Source organism: Lissotriton vulgaris, chromosome 8 (assembly GCF_964263255.1).
Source record: "Lissotriton vulgaris chromosome 8, aLisVul1.2, whole genome shotgun sequence".
Taxonomy (NCBI): domain Eukaryota; kingdom Metazoa; phylum Chordata; class Amphibia; order Caudata; family Salamandridae; genus Lissotriton; species Lissotriton vulgaris.
The window spans coordinates 1,352,141,267-1,352,167,508 of NC_141696.1; the positions used below are offsets into that span (position 1 = coordinate 1,352,141,267).

At 47.8% G+C, this 26,242-nt stretch overlaps 1 protein-coding gene across 1 annotated transcript in view; it reads left to right on the forward strand.

Moving 5' to 3' along the window:
- The window catches only part of MTMR2 (myotubularin related protein 2), a 270,640-nt gene that overhangs the window by 226,930 nt on the left and 17,468 nt on the right, over positions 1-26,242 (forward strand). Inside the window, exon 13 of the mRNA XM_086935293.1 lies at positions 16,312-16,488. Coding sequence (XP_086791419.1) covers positions 16,312-16,488 — 177 coding nt within the window. The remainder of the gene's footprint in view (positions 1-16,311; positions 16,489-26,242) is intronic.

A 26,242-nucleotide genomic window follows, 5' to 3' on the forward strand; every position in this document is an offset into this window, starting at 1 on the left:
GCAGAAAGATAGCTCTTGGTATTTGGTGTAAATCCGTTCAGTAGTTTTTGAGATATTAAAGAAAAAACTAATTATATATTTAGAGGCACGGAACCTCCGTGAATCTAACTGAGATCTGATTGGCTGCCAACACTTCAACCAGGAAGTGTTGACAGCCATTGTGGGACTCTAACTCAAGCAAGTCCCAAAACAAAAGTTAAAAATGAAGAAAAGGGGCAGGGTAGAAATACCCTGATCCTCTAGGCCAGGTGCTGGGGTCCTCCAGGGCCAAAAAGCATTATTTTTGAATTTTCGCTGCAAGAACCTTTGCGAATCCCCACAAAAAGAAAATAATGATAATAAGCCCGGTCTCCCGCGCTTCTTTGTATTTGATCCCTCAGGTGTGCCAGGTCTTGGTGTCTTATTATTGTAAGTATTATGGGAGAGAGGCGCATGCAGCCTCCCTCCCATTGCCAGTCTTAGCCCATGGGACCGCCACCTCCCCAGTTCAGGCCGATTATCATTTTTATCATTATTAACTGAGGGGGACTGTACAGCCCCCCTCCTGAGGCTCTTAAGAGCCCCGGGGACCACCACCTTCCCGAGCCACAAATTCAGTTTAAAGGGGGAGGCAAGTCACTCTGCCACCCTCCCGGGTCATTTTTGGCCCCAGGGACAACCACTTTCCCAGGGCATGGCTAAATTTAAACTGGGAGCAAGGCCGCTCAGCCCCCTCCTCTGCCATTTTTGACCTTGGGGCTCACCACCTGCCGTGGGCAGGCCCTAGAAGAACAAAAGAGGGGGGTTGCGCGGCCTCCTTACTATAGCTATTATTGGCCCTGGGGGACCCTGGGGACCACCAGAGCCTGCTCCCTATATCCGGGGGCGCCCGCCCCTGGATATAGCTATTTGCTGTCTAAGCTCCCGCCAAGCGAGAGCAAACAGTAAGTCCGCTCCCAGCGGGCAGGAGCAGGAAAATTGCTTCCGCTCACTGAGAGCGGACTTTTAATCTGTGCTCCTGCCTGTGTGAAGCGGGCAGGAAAACAGATGACAGGATTTCTCCCACACGCAGCGAGAAACATTCTTGGCTGCACCCTGTGCGCAGGAGCAACACTGGCTTCCACTGGAGGTGGGTTGCAGGCAGGGACTGCAGGGGCATTGAGGCTCCCCTGTGGTCCCCAGCACTGCACACTGAGTGCCCTGGGTGGGCTCCAGGTCACCCAGGCCAGGCCATGGGGGATGGGGACAAAATCAACCCTTGGAGGGGAGGCTGCATGGCCCCTTCTTTAAAGCACAAATGATCCTAACTTCTTGGGTTTGGGGAAGGCAAACCAACTGTTTCCTCTTGTGTTCCATGTTAAAAAATGAGCTAACATTCTTAATGGAGGTGGATGAATTATTTATCTATTGGAGCGCAGTCTGATATGTAGTGACTGTGATGAGTGGTTTCTTTCTTGCTGTCTCCGGACGAGAGCAGAGTCCATAGTTCTCCATTTAAATTACCCTACGTATGCAAATGCCCAAAATCATCTGCAAGCTTTGCCCGCTTGGTCCCGCCCTGTTTATCTTAGTAGTATTGAAAGGTCTTCCTGATCTTTTCTCACTTTGATGGACAGCTTACCAAAAGGCCCCTGAATGTGTTTCCTGCTGATTTTGATGTTGTGTTCTTGATGCAGAGGAATTCCAGGACATATCCACCAAAGAAAGAAGCACTTTCTTCAAGTTAAGAAGAAGTACCCTTATTTGTTGGAGATTCTCCTCTTTCTAGTCTCGTCCTCATCTTTGGCAAGGATTCATGTTATCTTAGATTTGTGAATCAAGACCTGAAGGAGCAATCACAGTTCTGAAATTACATGCACACAAGGTCACTGGAGAAATTTTCTCGTGTTCCATTAAGCAGCTGTAGTGTAGATTATGTACTACACATTTACCCAATGAGGTAGTACTTACTAAATTAAATAGCCAATTCAAAGTACTCTAGTTGGGTAGACATTTTGTGAATCCTGTGGAGTCATGTTAGATAAAAGGGCAGGTGAGGTTCCCTTCTCACCCAGTTTCTCACACAGCTACTGTCACACCCACACATACACTTAGACACCCACTTGCATGCAGATTCAGCAACTCTCACATACACTCACAGACCCACACAGCCCCTCACACACCCACTCACACACCCATACAGGCACTCACACACCCACATAACCACTGTCACACCCACTCTCAGACTCTTCCTGTCACTCACACACCCTTAAAACTACTAATACACCCATTCAGCCACTGACACACCCACTTACAGATCATAAAGCCACTCACACACCCACTCACAGACCCATACAGCCACTCTCGCACCCAGTGACCTACCCATACACCTACTCTCACACATGCTCACCACCCTTTACAGCCACTCACAGACCCACTCTCTAAGCAGACCCTCCAGGATTTCCCGGTTTGCCACAAAATTGGCACTTTTGTAAAAATGCTGCGATTTTTACCAAAGTGCCAGCGAAATCCAGATGTCCATTGTTGGGTGGTGTCTCAGCCCAGGCATCGAGCAGCTGCCCTGTGCCTTTACCAAAGACACGGTGCACTGATTTGCTCCATGTCGGGTGGGTGAGGGCAGTGTGTCAGGGCTGTGATTAGAGGGGAACAAGGATGATGTATGAAGAATGGGCAGAACAGGAACAAAGGTAAAGTGGATCTTATTTCAATATTAATACAGGTATGATCAGATCATTGGACACGTGATGAATAATTCTTCAAGAACATAAGCAAACACAGCCTTTCAATGAAAAATATTATATGCTTTTCTATTCCTTTGGCTAGTGTTATAATATGAAATGGTGTAGGCGGCCCAGTGCTCATGGCTGCATCATATGAAAAATAATAGGATGATACACATATATACATTGGACAAAAGAAATGTCCCGTATTCTTCAATTTCACATGGTCAAATTTAAATATTGGTTCCTTGTGTATGAAATCAATCTACTTTAGAGAATTCTCTATTAAAAGAATCGATGTTTCGACCCACACACTGATTCCAGTGGGTCTCCGCAGGACAACAAATGCCGCCTAGCACAACACCTCTGCTCTGTAGTAATCCTTACATACTTAGACTGTCAGGTAACAATATCAAATAAATAGCTCATCACAGCATAGACTAATTTATACGTAGACTTTAAAAACATCCTTCGGGCCTAGCAAGTTGCAGTATCGTAAGCTGGAGCGGAGCAGACAATCAACCGACCTGCGATACTTTCCATGTTTAAGCTCAGTATACCCTCATTCCCATTACAGGCAGAAAAGGTTTGTCCTGTATGTTGTTCTAAATCAATAACGGGGACCATGCAAGGTAGGCTGGACCTATCTACGTAATGGCTATAATGAAAGGGTAGACTGGGAAAAAGCTACAAGGTCTTTTTTGTGAAATTGTATGACAGCTCTTGTCTCTGAGCTAAAACCTGATCTACTAAGTCAATGGGGGCAGGGACCCCACTCTGAGAGATACTTTCACATTCTCAATTATATAGGAAAGGGTGTTGGGTAAATGGTGGTCCACGGCTGAACTGTGCAGGGTCTCAATATGCGGTCTCAAGTGCATGGGAACAGCTGTGGTGTAGACTGATGAGTCTAAGATACCAGGAGGGTGAAGGATGGATAGAATCCTGGGGGAATGGGGCGGGACTAGGATCAGTAAAGGCAGAGGAAGACAGGGCCTCAGATCTAGGGAGCCTGAATGAGCGCCATTTTACAGACCCTCCAGGATTTCTCGATTTTGCGGTTTGCCGCGAAATCAGCACTTTTGTAAAAATGCCGCGACTTTTGCAAAAGTGCCTGCGAAATCAGGACTTTTGTAAAAAAGCTGCGATTTTTACAAAAGTGCCTGCGAAATCGGCATTTTTGTAAAAATGCCGCGATTTTGACAAAAGTGGCCACTAAGAAATCGGTGTTTGTTGTAGGAAAAACTGTCAAATAAAATGCTGCAAAATTGCCGCTAAATTTCCATATTTGTGCCGTTAAATTTCCATTTTTGTGCCGTTAAATTTCCATTTTTGTGATGCTAAATTTGCTAATCCATGCCGCTATATCCTGACAAAGGTTACAGTTAGTTAATAACATTTGAAAAAGCCCTCTGAAATTCACAAAAAAACAACAAAGGTTATAGGGACATTATAGTTAAACATGCACATAACCTTAGAAATTCAGCAACTATAGTTACCTGAGCTAACTAACTTACGCCCCAGCAATGCACTGCTTATGACCTCACATATTACATCATTCATGGCATTGTCAGTGACATCACTGATGACATCATCCACAGAACCACTCATATACCTACTCAATCACTCATTCACCTGCTCACACACCCATTCTAACTCACACATCCACTCACAGATCCATACAACCACTCACACACCAATACAACCACTCACACACCCAAGTACAGACCAATACAACTACTCACACAGCCATAAAACTACTCACCCACAAAACTACTCACAGACCCAGATAACCATTCACACACCCACTCACACATCTGCACAACCACACACATACCCTCTCACACACCCATACAACCACTCGCACTCAAGTCAAGTCAAGTCAAAAGATTTGTATAGCGCGCTACATACCCAGAGGGTCTCAAGGCGCTTGAAGAAGGGTGGGGAGTTACTTGTCGAATATCCACGTTTTGAGTTGCTTTCCGAATGCTAGGTGGTTCTGTGTAAGGCTGAGGTGAGTGGGAAGTGAGTTCCAAGTTTTAGCTGCTAGGTAGGAGAAGGATCTACCTCCCATGGTGGTTTTGTTGATGCGAGGTGCAGGGGTAAGGGCTTGGTTGGAGGATCGTAGCTGGCGGGAGGGGGTGTAGAAGGATAGTCGTGTGTTGAGGCATTCGGGTCCGATTTCGTAGAGTGCTTTGTGTGCGTGGGTTAGGAGCCGGAAAGTGATTCTCTTTTGACGGGGAGCCAGTGGAGGTTTTTCAGGTGATCAGAGATGTGTTCTTTACGTGGGATGTCTAGTATGAGTCTGGCTGAGGCGTTCTGGATGCGTTGTAGTTTTTTCTGGAGTTTTGCGGTGGTGCCGGCGTAGAGGGTGTTTCCGTAGTCCATTCGGCTTGTGACCAGAGCGTGGGTGACTGTTTTTCTAGTTTCGGTAGGGATCCAGCAAAATGTTTTTTTGAGCATGCGAAGAATGTTGAAGCAAGATGAAGAAACTGCGTTGATTTGTCTGTTCATCGAGAGTGAGGAATCCAGGATGACGCCCAGGTTCCGTGCGTGTTCCGTCGGGATGGGTGCTTTTCCAAGGGCCTCTGGCCACCAAGAGTCGTCCCTGGCGGAGGGGGAGGTACCTAAGATGAGGACTTCTGTTTTGTCTGAGTTCAGTTTCAGACGGCTGTGCTTCATCCATTCGGCCACTTCTTTCATTCCTTCGTGTAGGTTGGTTTTGGCCGTGTTAGGGTCTCTGGTGAGTGATAGGATCAGTTGAGTGTCGTCGGCGTAGGAGATGATGTTGAGGTTATGTTGGCGTGCGATGGCCGCGAGGGGGCTCATGTAAACGTTGAAGAGGGTGGGACTGAGTGAGGACCCTTGAGGTACGCCGCAGATGACTTCAGTAGCCTCTGACTTGAATGGTGGAAGGCGGACTCTCTGGGTTCTTCCGGAGAGGAACGAGGTGATCCATTCCAGTGCTTTTCCTTGGATTCCGATGTTTTTGAGGCGCTGTAGGAGGGTGCTATGACAGACTGTGTCGAAGGCTGCGGAGAGGTCGAGGAGGATGAGGGCGACTGTGTCTCCATTGTCCAGTAGAGTTCGAATGTCGTCTGTTGCTGCGATGAGGGCGGTTTCGGTGCTGTGCTTGGCTCAGAATCCGGATTGTGAGGAGTCGAGGGATTTGTTGATTTCGAGGAATGCGGCGAGTTGGTTGTTGACAGCTTTCTCGATGACTTTGGCTGGGAATGGAAGGAGTGAGATAGGGCGATAGTTTTTGAGTTCAGTGGGGTCAGCTGTGGGTTTCTTCAGGAGGGCGCTGAGTTCGGCATGTTTCCAACTTTCCGGGAAGGTTGCGGAGTTGAGGGAGCAGTTGATGACGTCTCGGAGGTGCGGTGCAATAATGGAATCTGCTTTGTTAAAGATGTAGTGAGGGCAAGGGTCTGTGGGGGATCCTGAGTGGATGGAGTTCATCAGACGGATGGTGTCCTCAGTGGAGATTGGCTTCCAGTCATTGAGGATGTTCAGGGGGGGTGGGGGTCCTGCAGGGGATTGGGTGGGTTGGTCTCCGGGTTGGTTGTCGAAGCTGTTGTGGATGTCTGCAATTTTGTTGTAGAAGAATGAGGCTAGGGAGTCGCAGAGGGCTTGAGAGGGGGTGATGTCGTTGGAGTTGGCTGAGGGGTTGGTAAATTCCTTGACAATGTTGAATAATTCCTTGCTGTTGTGGGCGTTGCTATCTAGCCGGTCCTTGAAGGCTGCTTTCTTGGCATTTCGGATTAGTTGGTGGTGTATGCGGGTGGCGTTTTTGAAGGCGTCCTTGGTGCTGGTGGTTGGGTCTTTTTTCCAGGCCTTCTCGAGGGAGCGACAGAGTTTCTTGGATTTCTTCAGGTCATCGTTGAACCAGGAGGCCTTCTTGCTGCCTAGTTTGATTTGTCGTTTTTTCAGTGGTGCTAGGATGTCGGCGCTGTTGGATAGCCATTGGGTGAGGTTGGTGGCTGCTTGGTCTGGGTTTGAGGAGTGGGCGGGGGGCTTTTGAAGAAGCGATGAGGAGATCTGGTCGATGGTGATTTTGTTCCAGTTTCTTTGCAGAGTGGGTTGGGGGTGGTTGTTGGATGTGGGCTTGTTGTAGGTAAAGTGAGCGCAGCTGTGGTCAGTCCAAAGGAGAGCTGTGGTGTGGCTGAAGGAAACATGCTTGCTGGAGGTGAAGATGGGGTCGAGTGTGTGACCTGCGATGTGGGTGGGGGTAGTGACAAGTTGTTTAAGTCCGAGGTTTGCGAGGTTGTCCAAAAGGGTGGTGGAGTTGCGGTCGTTGTTCTTTTCAAGGTGAAAGTTGAGGTCTCCCAAAAGGATGTAGTCCTCGGAGGGGAGCGCGTGTGGAGTGATGAAGTCCGTGATGTCTTCACTAAATTGTGCGCGGGGTCCTGGTGGCCTGTAAAGGAGGGTGCCTCTGAGTGTGGTCTTGGGGTCGATGTGGATCTGGAAGTGAAGGTGTTCCGAGTTGGCGAGATTGACGTCTGAGCTGGTTGAGATGCGGATGGACTTCTTATGGACGATAGCGATTCCTCCTCCTGTGTGGCCGGTACGGTCCTTGCGAATGATCTTATAGCCTTCCGGGATGGCAATGGTGATGTCTGGGGCTGAAGAGGCATTCATCCATGTTTCTGTTAGGAAGGCGACGTCCGGAAAGATGGTGTCGAGTAGATTCCAGAGGTCAATGGCGTGTCTGTGGACCGAGCGGGTGTTGAGCAGGATGCATTGTAGGTGGTTGGGATCGGATCTCTGTTGTGTGCTCGTGGATGAGGAGTTGTTCTTGGTGCCGTCGAACTTGCAGGAGTAGCAGGAAAAGGGTCCATGGGTGTGTCCAGGAGCAGCTTGGACGCAGTTGAGGGAGCGGCCGGGGTTGAGGGTTAGGAGGGTGGTGGCATCGTAAGTAATGCGGGAGGGGTGGACATTACGAGGACCAGGGGCTCTGGCGCTGGGCGCGGTCCAGGCGCGGACGGGCGTAGACGGGCTTACCTTTGGCGCACATTCGGCGAGGATTGGGCCCGGTCGCTGCGCGTGAACGCTGCCCGCGGGAGCAGCTGTCATATATGGATAGTGGAGGGGGAGGGGCGAGGGCGGCTCAGCTGGGAGGCGGGGCGGGCTCAGGGAGCACAACAACAACAACAGAGACAAAATGGAGGGGGGAGCAGAGCAGGGCGCCGGGGGATAGCGCGCCAAAAATTCAATTGCAAGACAGATATGGTACAAGCAAGCGAGGTTAATACAATTTAACTTCCAGGCGAAATAATAATGGCACAGTTAATCGCAATGCAGCACTGTTCTACGATACCGCGTCTCGGCAGAGAGACAGGGGAGCGACCACTCAGGGCAGGACAGACCCATACCGCCACTCACACACCCATACAGCCATGCACAGCTACTTACTTACACATACACGTCCTCACACAGCCACCTCCTCACCCAGTCACTCATACAGCCACTCGCTCAGCCATACAGCTACTCACACACCCACTCACTCAACCATACAGCTACTCACACAACCACTTATTCACCCATACATCTACCCTCACACCCACTCATACATCCATACAGCCTCTCACACACCCACTCACACATGGATACACAGTCACACAGCCACTCAAATAATATATGTTAGTAGGAGTATCATGCTCATTTAACTTTTATAGCAGCTTAGTATATTTATTTTAAGTCATAAGCTTTTAGAAGACACTCACAATCATTGGATGATGTCATCAGTGATGTCATTTGAGATGTCATGAGTGCTGTCACTGACCATGTCATAAGTGATGTAATATGTGAGGTCACAAGTAGTGCATTGTGGGGCGTACGTTTTAGTTAGCTCAGGTAACTATTACTGCTGAATTTCTAGGGTTTTGTGCATTTGAAATCTGAGCATGACTATAACGTTCCTGTAACCAGTGTTTTTTTTCAGTAAAAAAATATATATACATAGCTACACATATATATATGCAAAACCACAGTTGATGGACAGAATGCAGAACAGTGTCATACATTCACCCCAGTACAGAGATCTGGGCCTAAATGCATAGTTTTTTTGCACTCCACACTACCCCAGTTCAGACATGGCCATATGCAAATCAGCCTTGACCCTGTGCCTCATGGGAACAGTCCAGCCTGAACTGCCAAGCCATATCTTTCCTGGACCGGAATCCAGCATCCTAGGACCGGTTTCTGGCTATCAGCTGTCTTCAGCCAGGATAGCTTGACTCCAGTGGTGTGGAGAGCATGGGACTCACGTCTGAGCATACCCATCCAACTCGGGGTGACAAATGCAAAACCACAGTTGATGGACAGAATGCGGAACAATGTCATACATTCACCCCAGTACAGAGATCTGGGCCTAAATCCATCGTTTTTTTGCGGTCCACACGACCCCAGTTCCGACATGGCCATATGCAAATCAGCCTTGACCCTGTGCCTCATGGGAACAGTTCAGCCCGAACTGCCAAGCCATGTCTTTCCTAGACCCGAATCAAGCATCCTAGGACCGGTTTCTGGCTATCAGCCGTCTTCGGCCAGGATAGCTTGACTCCAGTGGTGTGGAGAGCACAGGGTCAGGCTGATTTGCATATGGCCATGTCTGAACTGGGGTGGCAGAGTGGGCTAAAGAACGGTGATGGATTAAACCCAGATCTCTTGACTGGGTGTGAGTGTTTGATTGGTTCAGATGCTCCGTCCATCACCACCCCCTTTTGTACCGCTTTGTTCGCCATAAGTTGGCAGGGTATGCTCAGACGTGAGTCCCTTGCTCACTTTGCCACTGGATTCAAGCAAGCCGGGCTGAAGACGGCTGAAATGCCAGAAACCGGTCCTCGGAAGCTTGTTTACGGTCCAGGGAAGGCATGGCTTGGCAGTTCGGGCTGGACTGTTGCCATGAGGCACAGGGTCAGACTGATTTGCATATGGCCATGTCTTAACTGGGGTGGCAGAGTGGGCTAAAGAACGGTGATGGATTAAACCCAGATGTCTTGACTTGGTGTGAGTGTTTGATTGGTTGAGATGCTCCGTCCATCACCACTCCCTTTTGTACCACTTTGTTCGCCATATGTTGGCAGACGTGAGTCCCTTGCTCACTTTGCCACTGGATTCAAGCAAGCCGGGCTGAAGACGGCTGAAATGCCAGAAACCGGTCCTTGGAAGCTTGTTTCCGGTCCAGGGAAGGCATGGCTTGGCAGTTCGGGCTGGACTGTTCCCATGAGGCACAGGGCCAGACTGATTTGCATATGGCCATGTCTGAACTGGGGTGGCAGAGTGGGCTAAAGAACGGTGATGGATTAAACGCAGATCTCTTGACTGGTTGTGAGTGTTTGATTGGTTCAGATGCTCCGTCCATCACCACTCCCTTTTGTACCGCTTTACACATATATATAGATACGTATGTGTGTATGTGTGTATATATATATATATATATATATATATATATATATATATGTGTATATATATATATATATATATATATATATATATATATATATATATATATATATATATATATATATACACACATATGTAAATATATTCCAACAAGTTCCCCAGAGATGAGGCCGCACTCTTGAGCAGGTAAGTGTCACCACCTTTATTGAGAAACAGGCTGATTCACACCCCGTAATGCTGCCCCCCTGGGTCTGACGCGTTTCGAAGATTCCATCCTCTTCCTCTGAGACCAAGAACACGAGCAATCCGTTGTTGCATGCATCTGCAATGTTCAGCACGTTTCTTTTGAATGTTAATTGGCCTCTGGTGTGCCGAAACCTCTCATGTACCATTAGTGCATTCTGGACATTGCAGTTTCAATTAAGCATATTACTTCCCTCCAGTGGGTCCGGTGCTCGTGCAAAATAAAGGGGCCAATTCTCAGCTCACCAGTAAGCCCCCGGGTGAGACGCAGTCTGTTTGATTCGAAGATCCTGCTCCACAGATCGCAAAGGAATTGTTCCCTGCGCAGACCAGTCCAGTTTATGGCGGTGCGTCGCCTCCACAGCCTGGCAGCGCCGCGATTACGTATTCCAACAAGTTCCCCAGAGATGAGGCTGCACTCTTGAGCAGGTAAGTGTCACCACCTTTATTGAGAAACAGGCTGATTCACACCCCGTAATGGTGCCCCCCTGGGTCTGACGCGTTTCGAAGATTCCATCCTCTTCCTCTGAGACCAAGAACACGAGCAATCCGTTGTTGCATGCATCTGCAATGTTCCAGCACGTTTCTTTTGAATGTTAATTGGCCTCTGGTGTGCCGAAACCTCTCATGTACCATTAGTGCATTCTGGACATTGCAGTTTCAATTAAGCATATTACTTCCCTCCAGTGGGTCCGGTGCTCGTGCAAAATAAAGGGGCCAATTCTCAGCTCACCAGTAAGCCCCCGGGTGAGACGCAGTCTGTTTGATTCGAAGATCCATATTTTACATATGTAAATATATATATGTATACACATATGTTAATGTAAATGCCTTCAGTATCATATAAGTAAATCAGTTCTCTATCCACTTGTTATCTAGAACTTGCCCCGTTCCTCCCCCATGTCATCTCCCAAGTAAAGAAAATCTTTCACGCAGAAGAGAGTTGAAAGGGACATGCAGCTGTGGGTCAGGCAGACATCCCATGTATGACCCCCCACTAACCTTGACATTACTGAACAATTTCCAGCCATGCAGACATGGCATGTCCTAGGTAACACTTTAGAGAGTTTAACAGCACCAAAATTCGTGTTCCATGGTAAATTTTGCTCTGACTGAAATGTTGAGAGTATAACTCATCGCTCCATAGTAAACACTCCCCACTCTAATCACACTTAGAATTGGAGCATAGACACTTGTGGGAAGTTAGATGAGGAACAGTAGGGAGACAAAATTGTCTGATCACAGTGATGGATAGAGGCGATAAGCTCTGCCTGTGTCTTCAGAACTGGACCTCTCCCAACAAGAGCTGAATGGGAAATGTGAAGGTTTGATTATAAAACATGGCTACGTTCTAGAGGAAGAGAGTAGTAAACTGGCTAAAGGAGCTCACACATTAGTGGTGGGATCCACTGAGCCAATGCCCAACAAATTAAATACCTCATTCCAAGGTTGTAAAGTTCCAGTAGAAACAAATTGGAGACACAGACCAACATTGTTCCTGGATTAGCAAGAGCAAGCCCCCATAAGGATAAAGGTAAATGGTCCCTGTATCAATTCACCTTTGAGAGGGGAGTGGGGTTATTGCCAAAATATATGTTGAGCTGAGGGGGGATAGAGGCATCACTGTGGGCACAGGATTCACAGCTGAATGTTATGTGCCAGTATAAGATCCAGAAAATGTTTTGACTAGTAGAGCTACCAATAAAAGTTGAATAATGCTTATAGAGACAAGATCAGTTTGCTTGAAGGAGTCCAAAAGAAAAATATATCTGTAACAAATGGCTGAATGGCCAAAGTAGTAACTGAGTCAAAATTAAGAAGATTGAATAGGTTAGAGAGGAACAACGAGGCTAACACAAAGGCTTCAAGTAGGTCCGCTATTAGTCAGTATCTGAAATTTTTAAAGAAACCGGCCTATCAAAAGTGGCTACAGGCCGATGATTGTATGTGGAAGTGGATCCTTATTAGAAAATTCCTCATCATTGAGAAAAAAGGGGATACTCTTAGACTGTGATTTTGGCTGGAAGGGGACTCGAAGTCCCACAACACTTAGTGCCTGCTATTATCCTGTGCCGGCACGCTCTATAGCGCTCTGCTCACTCCCGCGGCATAGGCTGTGCATGGGCCAAGGACGAGCTCATCCGTGCCCAGTCGTGACCTGACCGGGCCCCCTCTCCAACATCTGCTTCTTAGCTCCTCTGATTTGTACAGTCCATGAAGTAAAGGATGGGAAAACGGAAGGCTACCACCGGAGGGCACTCAGCTTACCTAAAGGCAGCGACGGCCCCTACTTTAGGGCAGAGGAGCTGCCAATGCCACAATGGTGAAAAATAAAATGGTAATTAATTGAATTTATTACCATTTTATTTTTTTCCTTTCACCAGCCTGAGACGTTGTTTGGGGGTGGGGCTACTGCTGCTGACTGGCAGCAAGGCAGTGGTGGTCACTCCAACAGTTTACACTGCCGCTGTCACTTTGGCTGGCTGGCTTGGGATGGCCAGCCTGACATGCGCAGTGTAAACCCCTCCAGTGTAAACCCCTCCACCCAGCTTTCTCAGACAGCTGGGTGGAGAGCAGGCACAGGCAAGCTCAGTGCCTGTAGGAACATTGATATTATTTTACAGTACAAGGGGAACCCAAAGGAGCGATAGGCAGGGGACCTTGGATGCATATATTGTTACAAGGAACATTGGTCCCCAACAATTAGTTGATAACCTGGAATAAATATAGAACAACAAATGAAGTCTATATAAACTGTCCAGCCGGACAGAGTTTAATAACACAATAGTGGAATTTGCCAATCAGTTAAATACAATATCAAAAAGTGGGACACAACCAGTGTCCTAATTCCAAAATTTGGCAGACATATATTTGCACAGGTACACTGTTGTGATTTAAGTAGTAATCAAATCAAATCATCCAGTGTCAAGTGTCGACGACGTTTCGATCCCCTTAGGGCATTACGGGATCATCATCAGGACAATCTAAATTCATGCCTTATCGTACGTAGTGATATTTACACTAGGCGTGTCGCCAATGTTAAAGGATTAACGCGGGACCGCAACAACAAGTCTGTAAATGGAGACGGAACACGATGGTCCCAGGGATAGTAGTGCGTGCCGTCCTCAATGGGGTTCCGGGTGCTGGCAGAAGTCGATGCTTAAATCACAACAGTGTACCTGTGCAAATATATGTCTGCCAAATTTTGGAATATATGCAGACTGCTTGCTCTTGCCTCATTCATGTTCTTCTGTGTCACAACTGTCTCTGATACAGTAGAAGGACACTGGTTGTGTCCCACTTTTTGATATTGTATTTAACTGATTGGCAAATTCCACTATTGTGTTATTAAACTCTGTCCGGCTGGACAGTTTATATAGACTTCATTTGTTGTTCTATATTTATTCCAGGTTATCAACTAATTGTTGGGGACCAATGTTCCTTGTAACAATGTAGGAATATTGAGGCAGCCTTTTCCAGCCATTCCTGATGCTGCTCAAAATTATCAGCAGTATGAGAGCTGCTTCTGACTTAGTGCGAAGAATTCAACTGCTTCAAGCGCCGAGGGACTGAAGCAGAGGACCGGAGGAGGAGAGCCATTGGAGTGAATAAGTAATCTCTCTGCTATTTCTGTCTGTTATTTTGCCTCTTTCTGCTCTTTTTTCACCTTTATTTTGCCTCTTTGTTCTAGTTTCTGGCCGTAATTTAGCTCTTCTTCTCGTTTCTGACCTTTATTTTTCCTTTTTCTGCTTGTTTCGAACCTTCATTTTTCCTCTTTCTGCTCGTTTCTGTCTCGGCTCTTGACGGAGACGTCCAGGGCCGGACTGGGAACGAAAACTGGCCCTAGCAAACTGCTCGGCCTGCGAGGGGATGCAGCGGAGCTCATTGCTAGGACCAGTTTCGGCTGATTTTGTTCCAGGGGGCCGATATCGCCGGCCCTAGGTAACAAAACCGGCCCCCAACCCTGGCAGCCCACCGGGGATGTGCCCGGTGCTCGCTACAGCCAGTCTGGCCCTGGAGACGTCACATCCACACCACCGAGATACCCCTAAGGGTGACAGTGCTGCACTATACAAATGCTCATTGATTGATTGCCGCGCGCGATTGCACCCACCCTCCACCCATTTTTCTGCTTCACCACTCTCGGGAAGCAGAAAACACAATGTGCCAGATTAAAAAAACTGTTGTAGGTGCCAAATGCTCTCACAGTAAGTACATTTCGCTTACGGCCTAATTCCCAAAGTGCAGTTCCACCTAAAAATTATCTTCTTATTTTCAGACTTACTTTGTGCATATGGGTAGTGTGCATAACTTATGCAGCGGAATATTCAGGAGGTTGGTGTACACATAGATCTGCATCTGTTTCTCTGCTCTCCCCAGGTTTCCTTTCGGTGTGCTTGCGAGCTCCTGGTGCATGATTGGTACAGGGAACATGCAATGATGTCTTCTCAGTGAGGGTGCATGCTACAGCTCTCTACTCCCAACAATTGCGCTGGATCGTTTATGTACGTTAAATAGTATCACATATAAGGACTATTTGAACCATCTGCATATTTACACTTATGGAACTTGATGCGTGGGGTCGTGCCTGGTATTAACTTAATTCCACTCAATAGCTTTAGCTGGGTCTATACGTACAGTTCCTTCGAATATGTTCCAGCTTTAGCACTTTATGGGCCATGTGCACAAGCTGCAGGTAGTAAGATCCGCATTTGTTACATTACATTTTAATGCGTACATTTTATTTGAGCAAAGTGCTCCTCTTATCTAGCAGCTCACGCCAGCCATAAGCACTCTGCCAGACCTTTTGCACTTATGAGTATTGGGAAGCACTTGTTTACCAAGCTTATTTTTGCACTGTAATCTAAGAGATGTGTTACCCAATTTAGGAAAGTGTACTGCTGGCCTGTTACCTGTAATCAATGCTTTATACATGTTTTTATTCTTGTGTTTTTATAAGCTGAGTTTGTGTTGCATGCGTTATGCCTCACATTTGTAAGCAGAAACAAAAGAGTGGATTGATTGTTTTATGTACGTGAATCCATTCCGACTCCCCAATTGGGGTACAAAAAATAAATCACTTAATTTTACCCGGATAGCCATAAATGCTGGCACCCCAACAACATGGTTGTGGTTGTTCGGTAGTCTGGGCACATGACAACTGTCCTGAGTGCTTACTGTGGGTGCCAGTGCATAATGACGTATCTTGGTTAGATACTTCACAATATTTTATTATTCATGGAGGATGGGGACACAACGTATTTGCACTGGCAACAAGGTCCCTGCTATCCAAGTAGGTGCAATTTATGAACTTAGTAGATGGGAATATGATGTTGAGATGTAAAATCATATTGTGTAAACAGACAAGGGGTCTGGGACTGCCAATTAGTCAATTGTGTGTTACAGATAGAGCCGAAACTAAACTGGGCATAACAAAAAGTAGAAAGGTGAAAAAATGTTGTCACTTTTGTATGACCTTAGGTAAGAAACTGGATGACAGCTGATGGTTTGCTTTGGGTTCAGTGAAGTTTATGTATGTATAGGATAAGGCAAAGGTACTTGTATGTAACCACAATGTTGATGTGAGGGTACTCTCCCCAGATTCAAAAGGTTAGCAAATGTGTCAAGTTGCTAGGACCCAACCTGCCAGTAGGAGAATCTTCTATGTTTCTCAATCTGGGAAGCCTATCTCCCAATGTTAATAAGAGGATGTTGCGTGGTTAGCTATGTAAGGAACACTCCAAGATGATGGTATTATGAGTACTGAAGTTATTGTAGAAAGTGTAGTGTAATCTGGGATTGGAATGGTGATCAGAGATTTTGTTTCCTCATCAGCTTGACATACATTCTGCAAATCTATACGGATAACAAGATATTCTATGTAAGCATCTCCTCTTTCAGTTAAAGAAACCTTTACTTTCATCAAATGTATTCATGGAAGTATGTTTTATGTGCTTTTTTACAGGGCTTTCTAAAAGAAACTGTCTCCCTGTGGTCCTTTATAAATAGCCAGCCTGAGGATTTCATGAATCCCTTATATGTCAGCTACTCTGACCATGTTCTGTATCCGGTGGCCAGCATGCGTCATCTAGAGCTGTGGACAGGGTACTACGTAAGATGGAATCCAAGAATGAAACCACAGGTGAGTGACCGACAAGACGTGAACATGCACTGCATTTTACTGTGAAAGGTAAATTTAGAAGAGTAGATACAAGAAATGTGAAAGAAAAATGGAACAAGTGCAGAATAAAGGTTACAATTAAGAATGTGATGGCCCCTGGACAGTCGTCCCTGCGCAATGTGGTTTATTTGAGTAGCAGGTGGCTAGAGGGTGACCATTTGAGATTGTAGTGTTTTACCTTTCGAAACAACAACTATTTTTATTTGCTAATTGTTTTATTTTCCTGGCTGCTGAGGAGATATCTTGCTACAATTGTTGAAGTGGAAGCTCTTTGCTGGCAGATTGCATGCTGTGCGCATGCTGTTCTGGACAACACAATGGTTAACAATAGAGCACGTAGAATGATGTTACAGTGTTTCATTTATTCAGTAGACAAAGGAGGCCCACCCCCTCTGATCTGCTCTAAGCTGTTCAAGATTCTCAGACAGCACTGGAACATAAGATAGCTACAGCCTCAATAGAAATTAACCTTTTTTCGTGCCAACTTTCGCAAGGTGGTGGCAGGATGCATGAGGTAACACAGAGGACACTGTCACATCAAAAAGTCTTCAGAATGTGCAATGCAATTGTTCAGTTGAAGGAAACTGAATGTATTTGGAATGAGGGTGTACCACAACAACCTTAGGTTTATGGGTTTTCCTGTGAGAGCAGATGGATACAAAAAAATGAAATGTGCCTTAGGGGATGGAGTGCACAAAGAGGGTTCTGGCCCCTTGCGGATGACTGGGGCTCCGTCAAAAGCAATCCTAGCTAGATTTTAAACTACGGAGACACTGTACTCCAACACACGCCTATAGGGAAGCCTTGTTCTCCCCTATTTAAACGAAGCTTGTGCAGCATCAACAGAATTTCTAGGATGTGGTCAAATAGAGGTTAGGCGAAAATAACAAAGAATATGCTGGTTTAGACCGCAAAACAGAGTTGTCTGTGATGGGAATATTCACGTTCGAGGCATATGAGCTGCAGATCATACACTTAGCATTAGATCGCCACCTGGTGTTGGGCTCGGATGATTGCAGGTTGTTGTCTTCTTGGAGAAGTCTTTGTAGTCACGATATAGGTGACTCCTCCCTTGGACAATACTGCGCATGGGCATCGGCTCCATCCTTAGATTGTTTTTCGCCATGATGGGAAATTATGAAGTTAGTAAAGATACAGTAAGAAAAAAAGGATGTCCATGCGTGTGCATCTAAGTAAGATGAGAACTGGAATGGATACAGGTCCGGGGAGGCGGGAGGGCGTGTACGACTCTGCAGCTCTACATGCCAAGAACAGATGCATACTGGTAAGTAGCATTTTCCGTTCGAGGCATATGAGCTGCAGATCGTATACTTAGCATCGATTGTGCAGTAGTCTCTCCCCTAGCGGTGGTCGCCTGTATCCATTGCAGTAGAAATAATGTTCTAAGGACAGCCTGGCCTACTGCAGCTTGCTGCTTGGCTTGCACACCAACACAATAGAGTTTAGTGAAGGTGTGTGGTGTAGACCATGTATGCCTTGCATATGTCCTCTAATGGTATATTTCCTAAGAAAGCCATAGAGGCTCCTAGCTTGCGAGTGGAGTGTGCTCTAGGAGAAACGGTTAGCCTGCGTTTAGCTTTTTGATAGCATATCTGTATGCACTTAACAATCCACCTGGCAATCCCACCCTAAGAGATAGGGTTGCCTTTCTGTGGAGGAGAGAAAGATACAAATAATTGTTTTGTCTTTCTAAAGGATTTGGTTCTATCTATGTAGTATAGCAGAGCTCTTTTAACATCTAAAGTGTGTAAGGCCCTTTCTGCTACAGAGTCTGGGTTTTGGAAAAACACAGGTAACTCTACAGATTGGTTTAAATGTAAAGGTGTGATAACCTTTGGAAGAAATTTTGGATTAGATCTGAGAACCACTTTATTAGTATGTATTTGAAAGAATGGTTCTTGTATAGTGAACGATTGTATTTCACTTACACTTCTGAGAGAGGTGATGGCAACAAGGAAAGCAGTTTTCTATGTGAGAAATTGCAGTTCACATTTATGCAGAGGCTCAAAAGGGGGTCCCATGAGTCTCGTAAGGACCAAATTTAGGTTCCATACTGGAGAAGGTGGCAGCCTGGGAGGGATTATTCTTTTTAATCCTTCCATAAATGCTTTGATTGCAGGTACCCTAAAAAGAGACAAGTGTTGTCTGTTTTGTAAATAGGCTGCAATTGCTGCAAGATGTAGGCGTATGGAAGAGTATGCCAAATTAGACCTTTGTAGATGTAAAAGGTAACAAATGATCCTAAGTGTACGACTCTGCAGCTCTACATGCCAAGAACAGATGCATACTGGTAAGTAGCATTTTCCTTTTTTGCTAAACCTGAAAGTGTCTGTAACTGACTAGGGTGGCCGAAACGTGTAAAAGCACCTCCTGGGCCCTAGATGAATAGATGGGCCCTCACCTTGCTGCGCCCATGACAAACCACCTGACAGTGCAGATGGTGTACAAAGTTGAATAATTACGCAACAGCTTCATATAGTGGTGGGTGGTGCCAGCCCCCTGCTCCTAACTTTGTTCTTTGATACACTGAGTGGGACTCTTACACATCCAACAATCTTGTTCTTGATTCCTTGGTTGCAAATTATATGCTTTGCATGTATGCTTTTGCAACTTCAATTTAATGGGTAGAATCAGATGCTAGATGACCCGGGAACCTATCTGTAACTTTTTGGCCACTGCATATTTGTTGTACGTCAGGGGAAGATGAGAGTTTGTGGGGAGATGACAAAATTAACTTAAGCAACCCTCGTTTTTATAGTCCACATTACAAGCCAATGCTGAGAATGTCGGTCCGACTTGACTGACTATGCCCAGACAATTCATTAGACCCCATGCAAGTCTATGCCCTAAGGCTAGTGATGGTGGATATTTTAAGAATGGCTCTTCCAAAACCTGGGTTAATCCCAAGGGAAGGTCTGGCTTTGTGGGCTTGACAACTTGGGCAGCTTTTACCCCAGCAACTCCGAATGCCACACCTACAAAGGCTCCAGCAGTGGTGCCTAAGGCAAAGTCAAAAATGGCCAAGGGCCTTTCTCTTTTTTGTCCTTGGCTCCGATTTTGAATACAATAATGCCAATGAATACGGACCGACTTTGGTTCTGGCCAAGGAAATAGTAAGGGCAAATTTTAATGATGAGCCACTATGTGACCAAAGGTTTGCATGGTTGGAGGAGATATTCTGCTCATATTCAGAAGCCTTAGCCATGGAGGATAGATACCAGGAAGCACCAAGGACTCAGAAGCTGATCATCGCCAGACACCTTACCATACTGATGCAGGAATTTAGTTGGAGTTGCTAAATTACAGTTGTCTAGATACTTCACCAGAAGGTGCCGTTTCCTACCCTTCTGGTCCGGCCTTGGAGTAGGTCTCCACTTTCACAGCAGTGGTTTAAAATGTGGTGGTTGTTGAACTGACTTTGCCTTTTCTGGAAGTGAAGTCCAGCATTCTGATAGAATTCTTGCAGTTGTCTTCTGCTGATCTATTACTTCTCCCTTTCAGGCCCAACAATCCACAGGCAGATCCCCAAACACCATAGGTCTTCTCCGGATAACTTGCTCTTTCTGTCCTCCCATCCATCACTAGTCTGGTTGTTCATGCGTCAATTTGGTGCTTCACGCAGCTAATGCCACCGTCCTCATAGGCCAATAGACCCTTGCTTTGTGAAGAGTAACAAAACATTTGGCTGTCAGCCTGTCAAACCTTATGAGGAAACCATTCTCTGACTTTTGATTTCTGGGCTTGATGCATCAAACATTTTCTGAAGTTTGGTTTTGACTCTGTGGACACCACTGCTTAGTCTATATGCACATCTAGTTATGCTATGTTGAAATGCCTGGATGCGTTCCACTGGGATGTCCAGTTTCACAAATACTATCAGACATTCCAAGGTTATTCTAGGGCTTTGCAATCTCAACAATGGCCACTGTCTCTGCCGGGTCAGGTGTCGCAACAAAGGTATTGAGACAAGGGTGGATCTACGAGGCTTCACCAACAGAAGCTGATGTAGTCCCCAGACGCATCTCTATGCTTTGCTTCTTCAAAACCCCTCTTATTCCTCCCTCACACCATCATCCATTGCAGGTGAAGGTCTTTCATTTTATCACTCGATGGAAGGTGTCCCTGGCATAGAGATGGTTAATCTAGCTGGCTCTTCCCTTTTTATCCTGCCCACCAGACCACCCACCCCCTTCTTCAGACTTTGGTCCATCAGCTCATGTCTTAATTTTGGAGGTAAAAGTAATTCCTTGATAGCAAAATGAGCCACAGAAATTGTGTCTGTGGAAGAGATGGGCACAATATTTAATTCCAAGGCTGGAGACCAATCATGGATGTCCACCTTCTAAACCTGATCATTCAGCAGGTTCAGGATGGTGTTCCTGAGCATGGTCCTGTTGGCCATGAACTTTGTAGCTTTGTTGTTGTCCCTGGAGCTTCAAGTCGCATACTTTCATCTTCTGATATTCCCCGCCCACATATTCTACTTGACATTCATGTTGGGATCCCAACTCTATCAGTTGCTGGTTCTCGTATGCAGACTAACAACAACCTTACGTCTTTATGATGCTGCCAGTGGCAGCTTTGCTGCTGAAGTCAGGAGTCCATGTAGTTCCATACTTGGAGGAATGGCTCGCGAAGGCGGAGTCCCTGAAACTGGTGTAGGAATCTCCAGTGGTCGATAACTCTCCTCTAAGACCTGGCTTTTAAAATGATCTTTCCATACAAAAAAAGGAACTGATTACAGATGAACACTAGGACTCGCTTCGCCAGAATGCCAGTCATGCCCAGTTCCAAGTGTTCTATTTCTTTTTTTTTAATAAACTTTATTTTAATTTTTCATGGCTTACATAGAAGCATGGAAAATCTTAAAGAAACAGGTTAGTATTAGATTCCTTACCTTAGAATATCCCCAGGCGTCAGACTGGATCCGGAAACTTTTGCGTAGCAGTACCCTTGTGCGTCGGTAGGCGTCGTCTGCGGCTCCGCGTCCGTCGTCGGCGCCGTGATGACGTCGGAGTACTTTGACGTCGCCCTCGCGGGCTGACTTCAGTTCTTCTTTTTTTCCGCGCCAGCAAGCGCCGATCCGGAAAAAGTGGTACCCTAAGTAAATTTTTGACTAAACTTTTTCGATAATTTTTGATCCTTTTTCGAAGTCTAACAACTCCGACTGTGCCGGTAGGGATGCCCGGATTCAAACCCTGCGCCGACTGCGACCGACTGATGTCGGTTACCGACTCCCATCGCCGTTGTCTTCAGTGCCTGGGCCTCGACCACGACGACAAGGCCTGCTCCGACTGCCGGGCCCTGACGTCCAAAGCTAGATGGGAGCGGTCCCGCAAGCGGCTCGAGCTCCGGCAGTCGGCCCAGCGTTGCTCGAGGTCCCGGTCCGCAAGGAGGTCGAGGGACCGGTCGCGGGGTTGGAGCCACCATAGCTCCGGGAGTCGTCCTCGGTCTTCGGGCTCTAAGTCCATAGGTAAGCACAAGAAGTCGAAGAGACGTCATCACTCTTCTGACTCCCCCCGACGCGGCAGGGGGTTCGGGCGACACTGCCCTCGCAGCTCCCCCAGAGCTGCAGGCGTTGCGACGTGCTTCATACCCTTCGGTCCCTGGGCAGAACGCGACGCCGGAGGAGATCAAGGCCTTCCTCATGGCCATGACGTTGCTCACTCCTCCGTCGGGCTCCGCGTCGCCTTCTGTCCCAGCGGTTCCAACTGGGGGCCCCAGCGGGTCGGGTGCTTCAGTCCCAACGCCGCCGGTGACTTCGGTCCCGGCGCCGCAGGCCCCCGCAGGATGTTGGTTCCCGATCCGGGTCGTCGCCGGTCGATCATACGACCTCGCCGGAGCCCAGGTGTCTCCTTCGGGTGGCGGCGTCCCGGATCCCTCCCTCGATTTGGGTCTGGCGCCGGCGGTGACTTCGGTCCCGGCGCCGCAGGCCCCCGCAGGATGTTGGTTCCCGATCCGAGTCATCGCCGGTCGATCATACGACCTCGCCGGAGCCCGGGTGTCTCCTTCGGGTGGCGCCGTCCCCGATCCCTCCCTCGATTTGGGTCTGGCGCCGGACCGGCGCTGCTCGGCCCCGCTCTCGATGCCGATGGGAGATTTCTACGTCTATGACCCGGCCCCATTCTTTTTTACCTGAGTTTTAGGAGATGGGTGGCGAGGGGGATTGGGAGGGGACTGAGGACCCTCTGGCACAGGAGTGCCAGTCTTATCAGGACTGGACAGATGAGCTAGGGGAGGCTAGTGGTCTGGACACCTCGCCAGACACTGGTTTTGTCACCCCTCCTACCGTGGCTTCGGAGGAGGGGACTGCCAATAGTGTGGTGCTGACGAGGGCGGCCAAGGCCTTGGTCCTAGAGCTCCCCGACGCGGCCGTGAGGACTAACCTCCTTACTGATGTCCTTAAACCGCAGGCAAGCTCGGCTGAGCCTCCGCTGCAGTTTAATGAAGCCTTGTCTGACGTTCTTCTGGGCACTTGGTCCAAGCCTGCTACAGATCAGCCTGTAGATAGGAACGCGGCCAGACGCCACCGCCCGGCCTTGGGCGACTCTTGCTTCCTGTCCACCCACCCCACTCCCAAGAGCCTGGTCATCCAGGCCTCGAACTCCCAGACCGCATTCCCGACGGCTCCCCCCGATCAGGAATCTAAGAGGTATGAGCAATACAGGAAAAAGGTATTCTCCTCCCTGCGTTTGGGGTTGCAGTCAGTCAACACCGCGTGCCTCTTGGGCCGTTACACCCACTCTCTGTGGGATACGGTCGCGGACGTGCTGCCACAATGTCCGGAGGGGTCCGGACTAAACTCGCCCAAGCCCTTGCGGAGGGTCGAGATGCGGCACGGTATTCCATCTGGTGTGTGCTGGATACCACGGTCTCACTGGGCAGAGCGATGGCAACGACGGTGGCGATTCGTCGCCACGCCTGGTTGAGGTCCGCCAACTTTTCGGCTCCAAAACACCCTTATGGACATGCAAGTTGATGGCCGTCGCCTCTTTGGCTACAAAGCAGACAGTGCGCTTGAGCGATTTAAGGACTCCAGGGATACGGCCAAGTCCTTGGGCCTCTCGGCCTCGCGCCAGCAAACGGCTGCTTTCCGCTCCTTTCGTGGCCAAGGAAGGGGCGCCCCCACACGTCCTGCCAGCCACGGGCCGCAGACTACCGTCCAGCGCGGTGGCGGACGTGGAAACCGCCGTGGCGGCGGTCGGGGACAAGGCGAGGCCAGTCCACACCTGCCCCTGCAGCATCTGCCTGAAAACCCTCCTAGTCTGAGCTTTCAGGCCCATGTGACGCCAGTGGGGGGCAGGGTTCGCCCTCACCACCTCCACTGGCGCACTCTCACATCGGACAAGTAGGTGCTGCAAATCGTCCGAAGGGTCTACTCCCTCCCCTTCGAGGCGACCCCTCTAGCCATGCCACGGCAGTACCACCGTGTGTCGGCGGATCACTTGAAACTTCTACAAGAGGCAGTTACGGCCCTCTTGGCCAAGGGGGCCCCCAAGCGCGTTCCTGGGCCAGAAGTAGGGTGTGGTTGCTACTCCCACTACTTTCTGGTACCCAAGAAGGGCAAAGGGGGTCTACGCCCTATCTTGGACCTACGGAACGTCAACGGCTTCCTCCGGAAGCAGAAGTTCAAGATGCTGACACTGGCTCAGGTCTTAGCTGCCCTGGACCCAGGAGACTGGATGGTAGCGTTGGACTTGTAGAACGCTTATTTTCATATCCCCGTCCTGCCGGCTCACCGGCGTTACCTGCGGTTCACGGTAGGCCACAAGCACTTTCAGTTTATCGTGCTCCCCTTCGGCCTTACCAGCGCCCCACGGGTGTTCACGAAAGTGATGGCGGTGGTCGCAGCTCATCTGCGCAGGTTAGGGGTTCCAGTCTTTCCCTACCTCGACGACTGGTTGTTGAAGGCGGGCTCGCCCCAGACAGTCGTCAGCCACCTCCAGACTACGGCCGACCTCCTGCACCTGCTGGGGTTCTCCATCAATGTGCCGAAGTCACACCTGTGTCCCTCTCAGAAGCTCCTCTTCATCGGAGCGGTTCTCGACTCGGCGCAGTTTTGGGTTTATCCTCCCGAGCAGCGGGTTTGGGATATTCAGGCTCTGATTCCGATCTTTCAGCCGTTATCCCGAGTCTCGGTCAGGTTGACGCTGCAGCTTCTGGGGCTGATGGCCTCCTGCATCCTTCTGGTGCTGTAGCAGGGATTCCATTCTCCTACAGAACTGTGCATAGAGATTTGGAACCTCAGTGAATTAGGATGGCCCAAAACTCACCTTAGTACCCAAAATCCCCTTACCGAGCTAGCTACAGTGTCTCATTGGTCATAACAAACTCCCAATGTTTAGACAAACCAGAACATGATCTTAGTATACCTCAGGTCACGTGGAACCCATAGACACTCTTTCGTTATATAATCATTTCAAACCAGAACGTGGAGTAAATGAGGACGCATGCATATTTGAAATATTTATTTACTAATGCAGGGTTCTCAAACGCAGTATCTTAGATAACACAAGCAAACCTATTATAACGAGCAAAGTTATCAGCATAGTTATTAGTCCATAAAAAGCGAAAGGTGACAACATGCTAAAATGTTGAAATGAATAGGAGTTAACAACACCTAATTCTCACCCTCCCTAACTAGCATATTATATTATATCTAAGAAGGTCTCTTTGGGCTTTAGCAGGGCGACCCCATACCTCAATCTCTCAGTGGCAGAGGATCACATCATCTTCCACCAGCTCTCTGTATGCGAAGCACCATCAAGTGTGTTTATCAGTTCTTGGTCAGAGCAATATAAAACGCGCCTAAAGCCAGATTTGCCGGCAGCTGCATTTATGTTATGTCTAGGGAAGTGCGAAGATCAGACCTTACAATAACATAGTGTTTACTCATCCTTCAAGGCTTCAGCACTCACTGTACAGACACCGTTATGCTAAGCAATGTTATCAGAGCAATAACATATTATTCTCGTATAAATCACAACACTCTTCTAGGCTGAAAGCTCAAGCAACAATTATGTGTCGTGTGCAGAAGCAGCAAAAAGGTAAAAGGGCGTTTAAACATTTAATAAGCTCATGCTAACTTAACACGGTATATAGGTAAGCAGTAACTATATGACATCCCCCCATGATCGGAACACGGCTAAGATAAGATAAGATAAGGCACGGGGCACAGCAAGAAGACAGAGTTCAAGAACAACGAGCCAGGTCAAATAATAAAAATTCAATGAAAAACGCATTTGTAAGTCAATTTAGAAAAAATCGAACCCGTCAACCCAGTTTTTAGTTCTGCTCAAGTCAATAGGTCTGGGCAACGAAAAATTCACGCATAATTTTCAAAAAAATTTCACAAATCACTGCAATTAAAGACGGGGCAATTAATCAATAGTCTTGAAGTTAACTCAGGACAGGACTGAATATGCAAAATATGCAGCAACAGCCTCCAGCATGAAGTCACTGTCATCATCCAAAAACAGTTCAGCTATCCAATTCAATAGTGGGAAAGAACATACGTGCTCTTCAAATACCGGAGCCTCTAGCATCATCAGAGGACAACTCGGTGGGTTCTCAATAAAGCTGTGTGCCAAGAAATCTTGCGCCGCTGCGTGTATGTTCGAACGACCCATTAGTCCATGCATCGCTGCCATGGCCATAATCCTTCCGCCAAAACAAACCACCTCGTGAGCAACTA